At 42.5% G+C, this 15,013-nt stretch overlaps 1 protein-coding gene across 1 annotated transcript; it reads right to left on the bottom strand.

Moving 5' to 3' along the window:
* Positions 1 to 6,899: 6,899 nt before the first annotated feature.
* LOC117893326 (pyroglutamyl-peptidase 1) lies at positions 6,900 to 7,743 on the bottom strand. The gene is made up of 2 exons (XM_034799916.1): positions 7,429 to 7,743; positions 6,900 to 7,362 (listed from the first exon to the last, which is right to left on the bottom strand). Exons 1-2 carry the CDS (start codon positions 7,639 to 7,641, stop codon positions 6,907 to 6,909), a joined length of 669 nt encoding a protein of 222 aa, XP_034655807.1. The 5' UTR covers positions 7,642 to 7,743; the 3' UTR covers positions 6,900 to 6,906.
* Positions 7,744 to 15,013: the final 7,270 nt, after the last annotated feature.

The following is a 15,013-nucleotide window of genomic DNA, read 5'->3' as shown; positions in this document are numbered from 1 at the left end:
AAATTTCAGCTCGGGGCTGTGTGATTGTGTGACCGCGAAATTATCGATAAGACATCCCGTCAGGGATTTCCTATTCCTTCGTAAATATACCATTGCATTTCAAAATATACTGTAAATATACCGTAATCTCGAATGCCATTCCTCGATTTTGATGTTCTATTTAATATTACTAGCTTGCAAAAAACTATTAACACTGAATCAATAATTTAATCCGTTTTAGGAATCAATTTGACGTATTTTAAATACTTATTTTTATTGGATTGTATACCTTATGTTTTACAAATTTGTATTTGAATTTTTCATTCATTTGTGTTCAGTATGTCAGTGTATGCAGCATGTAGAGAGACACATGTATGTTAACTGATAGCATAGTACCACCACTAACCAAATAGTATAATAGATATCCAGCTTCGAAGAAGCAAAACGTCACCGCAAAATGTGCGCCTTGGAGTCCCAGGCCTCTGCTTGGAGTCCCGGCTACAAGTATTAGTGCGTATAGAACACGCAGCAGAAGCCCAAGCTACATGGGTATTAGTGTTTGTAGAGCGCGCAGCTAGAAGCTACATTTGTATAAGTTCGTGTAGCCAATGATTTTGTAGCGCTCCAAACCGGTTTCACACGGACACTGCAAGCAATGTATGTGTTGGTGCGTTGACTTCCTAAACTGTGATGAAACGAAAATTCGTTTTGATGATTTGATTTTGTTTTCGGGGCTTGGCGTATGAACCTGACCTGCCGCAACATGTGCAGAATGAGGGGTGGGGGTTGGTGGCCAGACCCTTGGGGGTTGGAAAAAATAAATATACCAATAAAAGTTGTTATTGTATTTGAATGCTGTAATTGTTTTAAATGCAGATTTTATACTGCTTTATTCAAAATTGTATGCATATTATGGAAACGCCGTCGCTTCTCGACTTCGTTGCTGCCGTATTATCAACATTGTTACCAAATCTATCTTTTACAGACAAATCATTTCATTTCATTTCATACAACTTTTCAACTGCTGTTTTCGTCGTCGTTTCTGTTCTCGACTTCATGTGCGCTTTAATTGTTAGCGCTTGAAACCTTTTCATTTTTCATACCATTTAAAATGAAAACCCTCAAGACTTTATGAAGTAGCTTGCCCCTCAATATCAAAATAAATTTGTTTTGTGTGACCTTTATATGCTTTATATAATTTAGGGTGAAAGGGGTAACGGATATTAACATCTGAATATGTATACAAATAATGAATTGCGGCAATCGACTTTGCGATACAAATATTTCCCATTAGAGTATTCAGAGTCACGGTGTGAACAAGCAAGAAGTTTTGACGGAACGGGACATGGAGACATGTTTGATGGCAAGGCGGCTGCCTTGCACATGTACACACACATTAACACTTGCACATTTTCCTCCGTCTTCCATCGGCAAATCGAGATTTGGACAACTGACCTCAAATTTGATGCCCAAGCAAGGCACTAAAATCTGCATAGACCCACCGCGTACTTATTATTTTTTTGTTTTATTTGTGTACATAATTTACATATGTATGTATGTATAATGTACAGACGGACGGACGAAGGAAGGAACAGACGGACGGACGAACAGACAGACATAGCTTAATCTACTCGGCTATTGATGCTGATCAAGAATGTATATATACAGTATATATATATATAGTATATATATATTCTTCATCTATTACTATTACTACTACAATATATATATATACAATATATATATAAATATATAAACATATATATATGTATATTTATATACAAAATAATAAGTACGCGGTGGGTCTATGCAGGTCAGGTTCATACGCCAAGCCCCGAAAACAAAATCAAATCATCAAAACGAATTTTCGTTTCATCACAGTTTAGGAAGTCAACGCACCAACACATACATTGCTTGCAGTGTCCGTGTGAAACCGGTTTGGAGCGCTACAAAATCATTGGCTACACGAACTTATACAAATGTAGCTTCTAGCTGCGCGCTCTACAAACACTAATACCCATGTAGCTTGGGCTTCTGCTGCGTGTTCTATACGCACTAATACTTGTAGCCGGGACTCCAGGCAGAGGCCTGGGACTCCAAGGCGCACATTTTGCGGTGACGTTTTGCTTCTTCAAAGCTGGATATCTATTATACTATTTGGTTAGTGGTACCACTAACCAAATAGTATAATTTGTAATATAATAGTATAATTATTATTTGCTTAGTGCTAGTACCTAGTACCAGAGACCGTAACTGTTATAACTTTTAAAGTAAAAATTGCAATCTGAGAATTAGTTTAAACTTTTTATACCCGCTACTCGAAGAGTAAATAGGGAATATTGTATTTGTGCGAATAACAGTTGTATGTAACGCACAGAAGGAAACGATTCCGACCCCATAAAGTATATGTATTCGTGATCGGCATCAATAGCCGAGTCGATAGAGTCTGTCTGTCCGTCTTGTTTGTCGGCTAGTTCTCAGAGACTATAAGAGTTAGAGCCACCAAATTTTGCATCCAGACTTCTGTGTATTTCAAAAATTAGCCCTAACCTAAAACTAAAAACGCCATTCCGTAGGGAATGACCATATCTATCAGATCATAAAATTGGGATCCGATTGGAGCATTATTATGGCCACTATGAAGAAATTAATTTGCAGCGGCAAAACCCACCCCGTCCCGCAGCTTATAGCAGCACACTGGCCGTCTGCCGCTGGCTCTGCCGCTGGCTCTGCCTCTGCCGCTGGCTCTTCCTCTGGCGTGAGTCTGCAGTGTGTGGGTCTAGGGAAGGGGGCGAGCTAAAGGAGCGTGTTGGTGTGAGAAGTGTTGTAGATGTAGATGACAGATGAAGAAAAAATTTAAAATTTGACAAATAACCGCTAATGTACAGATGTAGTACTGAGTGCCGGGTATAAAAGTTGTGACGCGTAAGAAGCGTCTCACACGTCCCTTCTCGTTTCTTTTTCTCCACGGGCTCACTTCTTCTCTCGTACTGGGACTTGTGCTCCTCAATAAGGTGTCTCTTTAAATTGGTTAAATAATTGCCCTTGAATACGCGCCGGCAGATCTTGCAAACACACTCATTTCTTTCTAGCACACAATCGAAAAAATTTCGCTGAATAGTATGTTGCTTGCGGCCCATTACGAAAAATTCACTTTATACCACGCGTTAGGAAAGTACACTGCACAAGCAATGCGTAAGTAAGTTAGTAAGTCAGTAAGTTAGTAAGCCTTAACTTGAGACTCTCCAACGATTAAGAGATAACACTATTATTAATATAACTGAGACTGGATAGCGCGACTGTTGGATAGAGCGCGAGAAAAGAGCTTATATGCTACAACTTCAGTAACGAAGAAGGTGACATAAAGAAGTGCATCGCTGCAATGCACTATGGGACTTTTACCATTTCTTTTGGCAAAAACTCTATTTTAAAATAATATTTCTTTTAAATCGAGGCACGCTTTTTCTTGCAATTGCATTGCATAATATTGCATTGATTAACAAACTTCCTTAAATTGTTGTTCGGGAAAATTAAAAAAAACGAGAAGGGACGTGTGAGACGCTTCTTACGCGTCACAACTTTTATAGCACTCAGTACTACATACATCTGCACCTTAGCGGTTATTTGTCAAATTTTACATTTTTTTCTTCATCTGTCATCTACATCATCAACACTACTCACACCAACACGCTCCTTTAGCTCGCCACCCTCCCCTATAGACACACACTTCAGAGTCGCGGCAGAGGCAGAGACGTGGCAAAGGCAGAGGCCTCTGCCACTGCGCGAAGCAGAGTGTGAATGAGAGAATGTGTAAAAAACAAATATAAGCTGCGGGACGGGGTGGGTTTGGCCACTGCAAATTAATTTCTTCATTGTGGCTATAATAATGATCCAATCCGATCCCAATTTGGTGATCTGATAGATATGGTCATTCCCTATGGATCGGCGTATTTAGTTTTCTTTTATCTTCAAAATTGTAGATTTGGGGGGGCGAGGCTCATTTTTGAAATACACTTGTAACAGTGTGAGCATACAGAAGTCTGGATGCAAAAATTTGGTGGCTCTAGCTCTTATAGCTCAAGTCAATACTGCTCTACGGAGTCACAGTATGGTGGCCGGCTCTGTCAAAAAAGACAATCACCGCTCAATTGGCAAAAGTCCAACGAACGGCCACTCTCTGCATTACTGGCGCTCTCCGCACCACACCAAATGATGCACTAAATGCCATCCTATGCCTGCAGGGCATAGACCTTGCAGGGAAGGAACAGGCAGAACGGGCAGCAATACGTCTGCGAGACTCGGACCTATGGACGTCACGACCATATGGTCACTCAGCGATCTTTAGGGACACTAATATAGTACCTTATAGGACTGATTATTGCGTTCCGAGAGAGTACACATGCACCCCCTTCGAGGCCGTAATCCCCCCCAGAGAGGAATGGCTCGAGGGCACACCTGGCCCAAAGGGGGCCATAAACATCTTTACAGATGGATCCAAATTAGACAACAAAGTTGGCGGAGGAATCTACTCCGGACAGCTAAATATGAGGCATGCATTTCGCCTTCCAGACCACTGCAGTGTCTTCCAAGCGGAAGTCATTGCTATAGATGAAGCGCTAAGATGCCTTCAAGAGATCTCAGTCGCGGCTACTCACCTGAATATATATAGTGACAGCCACGCGGTACTGAAATCATTAAATGCGATTTCGTCGAATTCGACCACAGTGGCTAATTGTCGCAAATCTCTACACGAGATGGCAGGGCAATATGCTATTAGCCTAATATGGGTCCCGGGACACCAGGGCATTGAAGGCAACTGCATAGCAGACGAGTTGGCCAGATCTGGCACTACACTCCCCCTTAATCAAGATAAGGAGGAAATACGTATGCCAATGGCCACTTGCAAGCTCAAAATAAAAGAGTACTATACCCTGCAAACAACCAAAAGATGGCAAATGGTCACGGGTTGTCGCATCACCCGACAAACGTGGCCAGACATCTCGAAAAAACGCACCGCTGAACTATGCAAACTCAGCAGACAGAGGTGCAGCGTAGTCATTCGCTCTCTTACTGGGCACTGGCTGATAGGCAACCATGCAAATAGGCTGGGTGCCCCCTACAACGACTACTGTCGTAGCTGTAGAGACGAGGACGAGGAGGAGAAAGTAGAACATCTGTTCTGCTCCTGCCCGGCTCTCAGTAGAAGGAGGCTAAAATATCTGGGCTCACCTTTTCTTAATGACATTTCAGAAATGGCTACTATAGGCCCCAGGAAGATAGCAAACTTTGTGAGAGCATCTGGATGGGAGCACTGTTCACACCCTGAAAAACGGGAGGAGACGAGGAAAAGATCCAAGCGGAATCACAACGGGCCGAAACCGGCCTAAGTGGGTCGGGATTGTGAAATCCCGGCGACCGCCTCAACCTAACCTAACCTAAACCCACCCCGTCCCGCAGCTTATATTTGTTTTTTTTTTACACATTCTCTCTGCTCCGCGCAGTTTCTGCCTCTGATACGTCTCTGCCTCTGACTCTGCCGCGTCTATGCCCTTACTCTGTAGTGTGTGGCTCTAGGGGAGGGTGGCGAGCTAAAGGAACGTGTTGGCGTGTGTAGTGTTGTTAAGGTAGATGACAGATGAAGAAAAAATGTGAAATTTGACAAATAACCGCTAAGGTGCAGATGTACATATGTAGTACTGAGTGCCGGGTATAAAAGTTGTGACGCGTAAGAAGCGTCTCACACGTCCCTTCTCGTTTTTATTTTAAAAATCATAATTAATTCTTATTTTTATTGAAAAAATTAAAAATAAGAATTAAAAATAATTTGTAATATATATGTAAATCGTAAATATAAGTTTTTGGCTGATATTGATAGCCATGACTGAAATATAATTTTCGGTATATTTTATGTTGCTGTAACATATATATATCCTGCACATTGATTTATTTACTTCAATTTAGCCTTCATAACGTTTAGTCCCTGCGTAGTACCACCACTAAGCAAACAACTCATAGAGAGGTCAAACTGACTTAAAACTGGCTGCATAATCAGTATAGCGGATTGGCTCCCAGTGCCTTCGGCTCTTGCTGAGAGAGCCTTCGGCTGAGGGAGTTGGCTCTCTTGAGCATTGAACGCAAAGCGACTCGGATTTGTTTTTCCGAGTCGCTTTGCGTTTTTCCTTTTCAAGTCTGCTTCGTAATTTCATGTGTGCGGTGACAAATACATAAATGATGGCAATGCGTGTATCTATTCTCGACTTCATATGCGTTTTCAGTTTTAGCGCTTGAGACGTTTGGCATTTTTGTGTTGCTTCTGAGCTCACATACCCTTCATTCAAACTTGAGACTTTATGAAGAAGCTTGCCCAAAAAAAATCGACAAGTTTTTGCCCATTTATGCATTTAATGATCAAACTTTGATTCCATACAAATGAAATATTATCAACAGCGTCAGTCCTCCCGAATTTTCGTACTATCTATATCTATCTGTAATGCAGCTAAGAGACATACATACATACATATGTACATACAATTTGTATGTGCATAAATTTACATTTTGATTTTGATGAGATCGGAAATTTAGCCTATGCAACGAAATCAAGTCCTTTCTTAGCCCCGTGAGGAACCCTTGGCCTAATATAAATATTTTTTTCTTGGAGGTAAATTGAATCAAAAGCGTTGGTTTGTTTAAAAAATGACTTAATGGAAAAATATGGATTTATTTTCGGAATTGAATTATCCGCATAACGTTGACTCTTTCTGCTTCGTCCCATGACTCGAAAGAGACAGAAGCGTTATTACAAGAGAAAATGGTAAAATTCGTCTTTCATGTATGCATACTGTATATTTTATATAGAAAATAATATTTACACATGAAATGAATTTTATTATTCAAAACTAGTTTCGAAAAGTTTAATTTAAATGGAATTTAATTTACACATGCAGAAGCGTCCACTTGTTGAACGCATTCTTGAATGATTTTCAAAACAATATCCGCCGTTTGGACGGTACTAAATGGTCTATTTATTGGTGGTACATGCACAAACACACTCCTCTTGGAGTCCACGTCGAGAGACTTCAGATATATGTAGCCGCACAGAAAGTCGCCCACATTTTTGGAGGCCCTTGTAGCACCCAAAGGCTTATCACTGTTCGAAACTACGGGGGCCACACACGCCTCGCATGTTGCATTTACAGCCTCTACGATCTGATCCACGTCAAGGCCACAGCGCAAAACATTTGCCCTGCCATTGTGTGGGAGGATACAACTACCGTTGGACAAATACTGACCGGAATTGTCTGCCCGCCTGAACTTGTGGTTATAGGCCAGCTTCTCGACATAAACACATTTAGCTATACCCGACACTCCGACATGTATGACCATCTGTGTTGAAAAAATAACGTCAGCAACGCAATTGACGTGATCTAGGGATAAAATAAACATATTTGCCTCTGGCTGGCGGCTCCATATCTCTTTACACGCCTTATCCACTGCTCTGTACTCGACGGGAACCAGGCGCTTCTCCACGACATATTCAATGCCATTGTGAGTGAGCATCTCCGGCAGCAACTTTACAGCCTCCCAACTGGCATTGATCTCCTCATGTCCAATAAATGGTCCGAAACCAGAGACAACAATTAGTTTTCGCTCCGACGACGACATCGTTTGATTTGTACAATCTTCAGTGTGACAGCGGAATTATTATGTTTTTTGTTTTTTGTTTTTTAATCTCGCTACAGCGAAATTGGTTGGATGAGTCCGCAGTGACCAGGTACTTTATGTTGAATATTATTATTTTTTTTTTTTTTTTTTTTATATTTAATCGCTACAGCGAAATTGGTTGGTCGCAGAGATGAGTCCGCATTGACCAGGTACTTCAGTTTTGTGTTGAATATTATAAAAAGTTACTGAAAATTTTGAACTCAAAAAAGAGTTGTTTGCCGAACGAACACTAGAATAGAATATGTATTATTATTTTGTTTTGTTTTGATTATGTTGAATATTAGAAATAAAATGTTACTGACAGCGGAATTATCGATCAAATATACCGTGAGGGCCTCAAAAATATACCGAAATATACTTTTTCATTTTCAAAATATACCGTAAAATATACCGTGAATCTAAAATCATTTTCCTCGATTTTTATGTTCAATTTAATATTACCAACCATTCTATTTCTAGTGTTCGTTCGGCAAACAACTCTTTTTTGAGTTCAAAATTTTCAGTAACTTTTTTATAATATTGAACACAAAACTGAAGTACCTGGTCAATGCGGACTCATCTCTGCGACCAACCAATTTCGCAGTAGCGATTAAATATCAAAAAAAAAAAAAATAATATTACCAACTGGTTACTCAAATGATCATTATATTCTCCGCAGGATTTGCTGATTGTATGACAAATCTTTCCTCAATTTATTGCATAATAAGGTTAAAACTAAAAAGTTCAACCAAAAAAATATATTTGCTATACTTATACTGCTTTTAATAATTAACAATGACTTTGTCTTAGACTTGTTACGAACCTGTATTGGTGTTGGGGCAAGGCCGGCTAGCCAGTCATCCCAGGGATAGGTTTTTCCCAGGCCCCCAGGACGCACAACAAACCAACTGTTCAGACATCTCGAACCAACAAACGATAATTCAAAAAAAATACAACGGACTTTACTCTACAATCTAAAATACACATCTCTCCGACGCAGAACAACTACAAATCTCCTTTCCCAAGTGCAGAAGCCGATCTCCATTTCGCCGCTGTGGTCCCCTTTCCCCCCCATACTAAACACACTTCAAAAACTCAACACATATTTAAACATAAATATAAAAACTTTTGCCTATCGATCTCCTTCGAATGCAACACCTCGCGAAAATTCAGGCGTACCTGGACGTAAGAATTATTCGCAAACACTCGAAGGAACTTGAAACCTAACGGCTTTACCCTAAGATCTTGCAGCGCCCAACGTAGGATCACACCCACTCGGTTTGTACATGAGTGCCCTATTCTTCTTCCTTTCTCCTTCTAAAGCTTTCCCTAGTCCCACTACAATTTCAGGTCTTTGGCGTGAAAAATCCACACCGGCTTCCCCGCCAGGTCTTCAAGCTCCTAGGCATTATTTCCTACTGGGCGTACGACTCGGCACTTCAGGAATTTCCGGGCGAATTTGGCGTTGTAGCTCGTTGTAGTCACTGAGGGTGAAGTTGCGCCTGTATACCTCTTGCCCAGGTTTGGCGAAGAATATTCGGGCCCGTTTGTTGTAGCGCTGGCTGCTGCGCTCATACGCTTGGTGAAGGTTGGCCTTAATACGTTCCCGGATGATGTGGCATTTATCCGCGGGGTCTAGAGCGTGCACCTCATGCTCCGTCAGCGACTGCAGCTTCCTCGCCAGCTTATAGCAGTTCCCATTAAGGAACATTTGCTGTCCAAAAACTGCAAAAAACGGCGTCACGCCTGTGGCTTCGTGCACTGAGCTACGGATCGACACTTCAATCTCCGGTAGGTGCATATCCCAGTCTCGATCATCTTTCTCTAAATACGTCCTGATTGCAGCTTATGTTGTCCGGTTCACCCTTTTGGCGACATTGCTCTGTGGTGAGTAGACTGCTGTGCGCAGATGTGCTGATCAAAGGTGACCAAAGGTGCTGGTCATTTCCTGGAAGATCTTCGACAGGAACTGCTTTCCGTTGTCGGAGTGGATCACCTCGGGCACCCCAAACTTGTAGAACACTTCCTGTACTAGGAATTGAACTACGTTCGCCGCGGTCGCCTCTCTCATCGCTTTCAGGAAGGTGAATTTAGAGAAGTGGTCTACGATGACAAAAATCCAGGCTTGTCCCCTTTTCGACAGAGGATACTTCCCCAGAAAATCGATGTATAATTTCTGGAACGGCCTCTCCGTTACGAATTCCTGACCGATCCCTACCTGGCTTCGATAATTGGGTGCTTTGGACTCCTTATATGCATCGCAGTTCCGGACATACTCCCGCACTTGTGTCTTCATCGCTGGCCAGTAGAATTGCCTTCTTAGCCGATGCACCCGTGTCCAGCTGTGTGGTCTTCGCGGGCCTTGGAGATGAGAGTTTCCGTCAGTGCCGCGGGAATCCATAATTTCCAAATGGACCCTTCCACTTGGTCGTCCATTTCCCCTACCACTCGTAAGTCGGGCAACATGTCTTGATTCTTGCCGATTACTCCTTTCAGCTCCTGATATTCTGAAGACTCAAACTCTGTCGTCTGGAATCAGAGGATCTCCGTTGGATCTATCACCACTTCGTCGATGCAGCGTGAGAGTGTATCCGCCAATGTTCGATACCAAAATCAAACCTCTGCAATCGCAATGACCACCTCGCAAGACGTCCGTTTAGGTCCGTCAACGACATGAGCCATTTCAGGCTGGCGTGATCCGTGATAACTGTGAAGGGCATTGTTTACGCCAAATTTGCGCAAAGGGCTTATGGCCGGGAGCAATAAGTATTTGGCAATAAGTAAAATGAATTTGTAGCATTAAGATATTGAATTGTTGCATTTTGACATGCTTACAGAAGTTTGGTGCTATAGAACATACATGTAATATGTGAATATCGATAGAGAAAGAGGAAGAACATGCATGTAATAGGTGAATAGCGAAATTGAAAGAAGGAGAAACAAACAAACAAACGATAATCCAAAAACATACAACGGACTTTACTCTACACCCCACGGACAATCATTTCTCCGACGCAGAACAACTACAAATCTCCTTTTCAAGTGCAGCGGCCGATCTCCATTTCGCCGCTGTGGTCCCCTTTCCCCCCCATACTAAACAAACTAGCACTTCATATCAACGTTATAATTTGTAACTCAAAAACTTAACACATACTTAATTAATATTCCCTACACTAAAATTTGGTGGCGCGTCCACCTACTCCCGCCTTTCAAATAAACTTAATTGGAGGAAATAAATGGGTTACAGCAAATAAATATAAATAATAAAATAAATATAAATACAAATACTACATTTAAATGTTTACATTAATATGGGTGATAAATATATGTGGGGCGGTTAATAAATTAAATATTAATATATGTAGGTGTTTATGTATGCATGTTTATGTATTTAGGTGGGCGTATTTAATCAATTTAATTATCTGTTGTTGGCGGCGCTGTTGAGGCGGGCTCGCGCCCGGGCAGGGGTGTGACCAATACCGCGGGCAGGGGAATGGAAATTTGGCCAAATGCAGGAGGCAAATCCAGGTTTTATATTTTCCCTAAGAGTTTTAAAAATATTAAATCTGTGATTCTTTCCCTTTGGAATGGACTCACTTTATTCAGATGGGGATAACAAAAAGTCCTCTCGATTATCCAGCCCGGCAGTTTTTTTTCTTTTTCCCGATTTGGTCCCGATTTTCTTCTCCACGGTCACACACACAAACGATCTACCGCTGCCGATATTTATTCTTCCACTAACTGCATGCTCAGCGTAGCTGAGTCTATGCAGTCCCTCATAATGCAGCTGATCTGTTCTCTTCTATTGCCCTTGAACCAAGTTCAAGGGCATGGCATGTAATTTTTGAGGGTGTGGGTGAGCTGGCTAGTGGATCCCGCAATATATTCGAGCCTCTCTTAAAATTCTCCCCTCTCTCTCTCACCGGCACCGTTGATCGCCTTGCCCCTTCGCCTATCGACCTGCCAATCTCCAAAAAAAATACTGCCAAATCCGGTATTTTGCCGATTGATTTCCTTCGACTGCAACACCTGGCGAAAATTCAGGCGTACATGGACGCAGGAATTATTCGCAAACAATCGAAGGAAATGATAATAACGGCTTTCCTCTAGGCTGCTGCAGCGCCCAACGTAGGCTCACACCCACTCGGATTCCACGTGAGTATCCTTTTATCCTTCTTCTCTCCTTCCAACAGCTGCGACTCTGGCTCGATATCCTCCATTCTTCTCGCCTCTCGTAGGGCGTTTTACACCTGCGTGGTCTGCCGTCTCCAGCTGGTTTCCGTTCCTGTTTTCCCGGTCTCTTATCCAGTTCGCCATCATCCCTTATGCGGGACCAATCTTGTCCCCGTTTCTCCGGCTTCCTTGGAGGCTCTTGGGGAATCCGCTCCTGGTGTTCCCCGGAACATCTATGCTTGGTGCCGGTGCTCTGCTTTTGGCATTCTGGAGCCGTCTGACCGCCTTCCCTGCCGTTCGGATCATCCTCCCAGATCAGATCCTGGATTATCTCTCCCTCCTGGCGCAGGGGCGTCATTGCCTCCGTTATAGCAGCCATCAGCTCCATAAAACCACGACGGAACTCCTCCTGCAACGTCCCGCGGATGGTGTCCGTCATAGCTCTGCTCTGCGTCTCCTGCGCCTGAGCTATGGCGACGTTAATGGCCGAAATAATTTCGGACGGCAATTCTTTCGTCTTCGGACGATTCCAGCTCTCGCTTACGCCTCCTTCCGCTCCCTGGATAACTCCTCCTCGCATCTGTCCTGTCAGGTTCCCTCACTGAAGAGTCCTGCGAGTCATTTTCACCCTTGCCGTCTCTTATGAGTGCTCATATACTTTATCTACCTAATTTTTCCTTCTTCTACAGAAAATCTAACTACCTCAAAAAAAAACTAAACACGGAACTTCCAAATACTGCAATCTCAGAAATAAGAGGGGAAAGTAACTACAACTGCTACTGGAGCCATCTGCACCTGGTTCCCTACGTCTTTCCTTGTCCAACGTCTACAACTTCTTCGTCGTTGCGAGCGCTGTTGACTTCTCATCTTCTACAGAAGATTAAGAGTCAAGGGCGCTCACACTGCTACCTAGCTCTGCTACCTTCTAGCCCACTACTCTACTGGAAGCTCTCTTCGGGATCCCGTAGCTGCTCCAGGTGCATAGCGTGGCCGACTTAATGTCCCCACGGGCCAACTAGAGCAAAACAAATCTCTACGAGATACTACTTTCTCGGTGTCCTCCAGCGGTAAGTAGGGGAAGCAGCACAAAAAAACTACACGAACTTAACTAACTTTGGGTATTTTTTCCTTTCCAGGCTCTCTTTTGTCCACCAGGCAACGGGCCGGTTGCTAACTGGCTTGAGGACTCTCCTCAGCCAGTGACAAACCTCAACCCCCTTGAGAGCTCCGGCTTCCCTCTGTCAGCTAAGTTCAGATACAAACATACAACCAAAAAAACAAACTTCATCTTATCTAACTTTGGGTATTTTTTCCTTTCCAGGCTCTCTTTTGTCCGCCAGGCAACGGGTCGGTTGCTAACTGGCTTGAGAACTCTCCTCAGCCAGTGCCAACCTAAACCCATTTGAGAGCTCCGGCTTCCCTCTGTCAGATAAGTTTAAACACAAACTACAAAAAAAACAATTTACTTTGTGGATTCCTACATTTCCAGATCCCTCAGTGCCGTGCATCTGCGAGCCAACCTTCACAGCTCCTCACAGGCCACCGAAACACAGACGGACCCTGACTGCAGACTCTCCCACTTTCGTGTACGAGGACGGACTGCGACTCATAAATTTGTCTTAAATCTGTTTCAATATTAATAATGGGTCTCATAGCAGCTGATCCAATTGAAACGAGGAAGGACGTGTGAGACGCTTCTTACGCGTCACAACTTTTATACCCGGCACTCAGTACTACATCTGTACCTTAGCGGTTTTTATAAAATTTTAAATTTTTTCTTCATCTTCATCTACATCAACAACACTACTCACGCCAACACACTTATTTAGCTCGCCCCCCTCCCCTAGAGCCGCACACTACAGAGTCACGGCAGAGGCAGAGACGCGGCAGAGGCAGAGACCGCATACTGCAGAAGCAGTGTGTGAATGAGAGAATGTGAAAAAAACCACAAAAGCTGCTGGACAGGATGGGTTTAGACACTGCAAATTAATTTCTTCATTGTGGCTATAATAATGATCCCATCTGATCCCAATTCGGCGATCTGATAGATATGGTCATTCCCTACGGAAAAGTTTTGGAATGGAATAGTTTTCTTTTATATTCAAAATTGTAGCTTTGGGAGGTTTTCGACCTTTGGCGGGGGCGGAAAGGGGCTAGGCTCATTTTTGAAATACACTTGTAACATTGTGAGCATACAGAAGTCTGGATGCATAATTTGGTGGCTCTAGCTTTTATAGTCTCTGAGATCCAAGCGCTCAACAAGACGGACGGACGGACGGACAGACAGAAATGGCTACATCGACTCAGCTATTGATGCTGATCAAGAATATATATACTTTGTGGAGTCGGAAACGTTTCCTTCTGTGAGTTACATACATCCACTTTGTGCACAAATACAATATACCCATTGACTCTTCGAGTACCGGGTATAAAAATTGGATCAACTGTGGAATGTGTATCAACTATTGGGAATTATCCAATGTCAATGGGTCCCATCGCAATATCTCCATTATTTTCAATTGGATCAACTGCATCTTCTGTAATTTCGCCAATTTTATATTTGGGAAATGCTACAGAAATTTGTTACCATTTGCTGAACGAAAGTTCATGCAAAGACGTACGAAAAATATTAAAAAAATGAAAGGGAAAATACAATTAGTAAATTAAATGTAGAGAATATTTGAAAACCATAATCTTCACTACCCAACACACGTTTCCCTCAAGGAAACAAGCCAACTTATTCTGAAAGGGCTTAGAAATGGTCAGATGATATATTTTATTTCGCGGCAAAACTGTACACGAATATAAGGAAAGAGGAACCAACAACCGAGAAGAAAAAAGAATATCTATTTTATTATACGCTTTTTATATGTACATATGTACTCAATGTCTTATGCGTCAATTGTCCGTAGGAGGCTTCCAGAAATTTCACCAGACATAAGGACGGTGCAATGGTGCTGGCGCGAGTTCATGGCCTGGCCAAGGCCATGCAGAAACTATATAAGGAGGTCTCGTCGGTGGCAGAGTTACTCGCTACATCTGCCTATTTTCAGTGCTCGTTTGCTTGTCGACGCGGAAGGTTGGTTGCGGACAAAATTTTTCTTAAAATATTTTCAAAATGTTTATTTATTTAAAACAAAGACTACTGTCGTGTGGCAAA

This window comes from Drosophila subobscura, chromosome J, assembly GCF_008121235.1.
Source record: "Drosophila subobscura isolate 14011-0131.10 chromosome J, UCBerk_Dsub_1.0, whole genome shotgun sequence".
NCBI lineage: Eukaryota > Metazoa > Arthropoda > Insecta > Diptera > Drosophilidae > Drosophila > Drosophila subobscura.
This window is presented reverse-complemented; position numbering and strand designations above follow the sequence as displayed.

Excerpts from the sequence above, each read along its gene's own strand:
- LOC117893326 (XM_034799916.1), bottom strand. The coding sequence starts at position 7,641 with ATGTCGTCGTCGGAGCGAAAACTAATTGTTGTCTCTGGTTTCGGACCA. Across the intron at positions 7,363-7,428 it reads TATGGAGCCGCCAGCCAGAG|ATGGTCATACATGTCGGAGT; the intron begins GCAAATATGTTT and ends TTTTCAACACAG.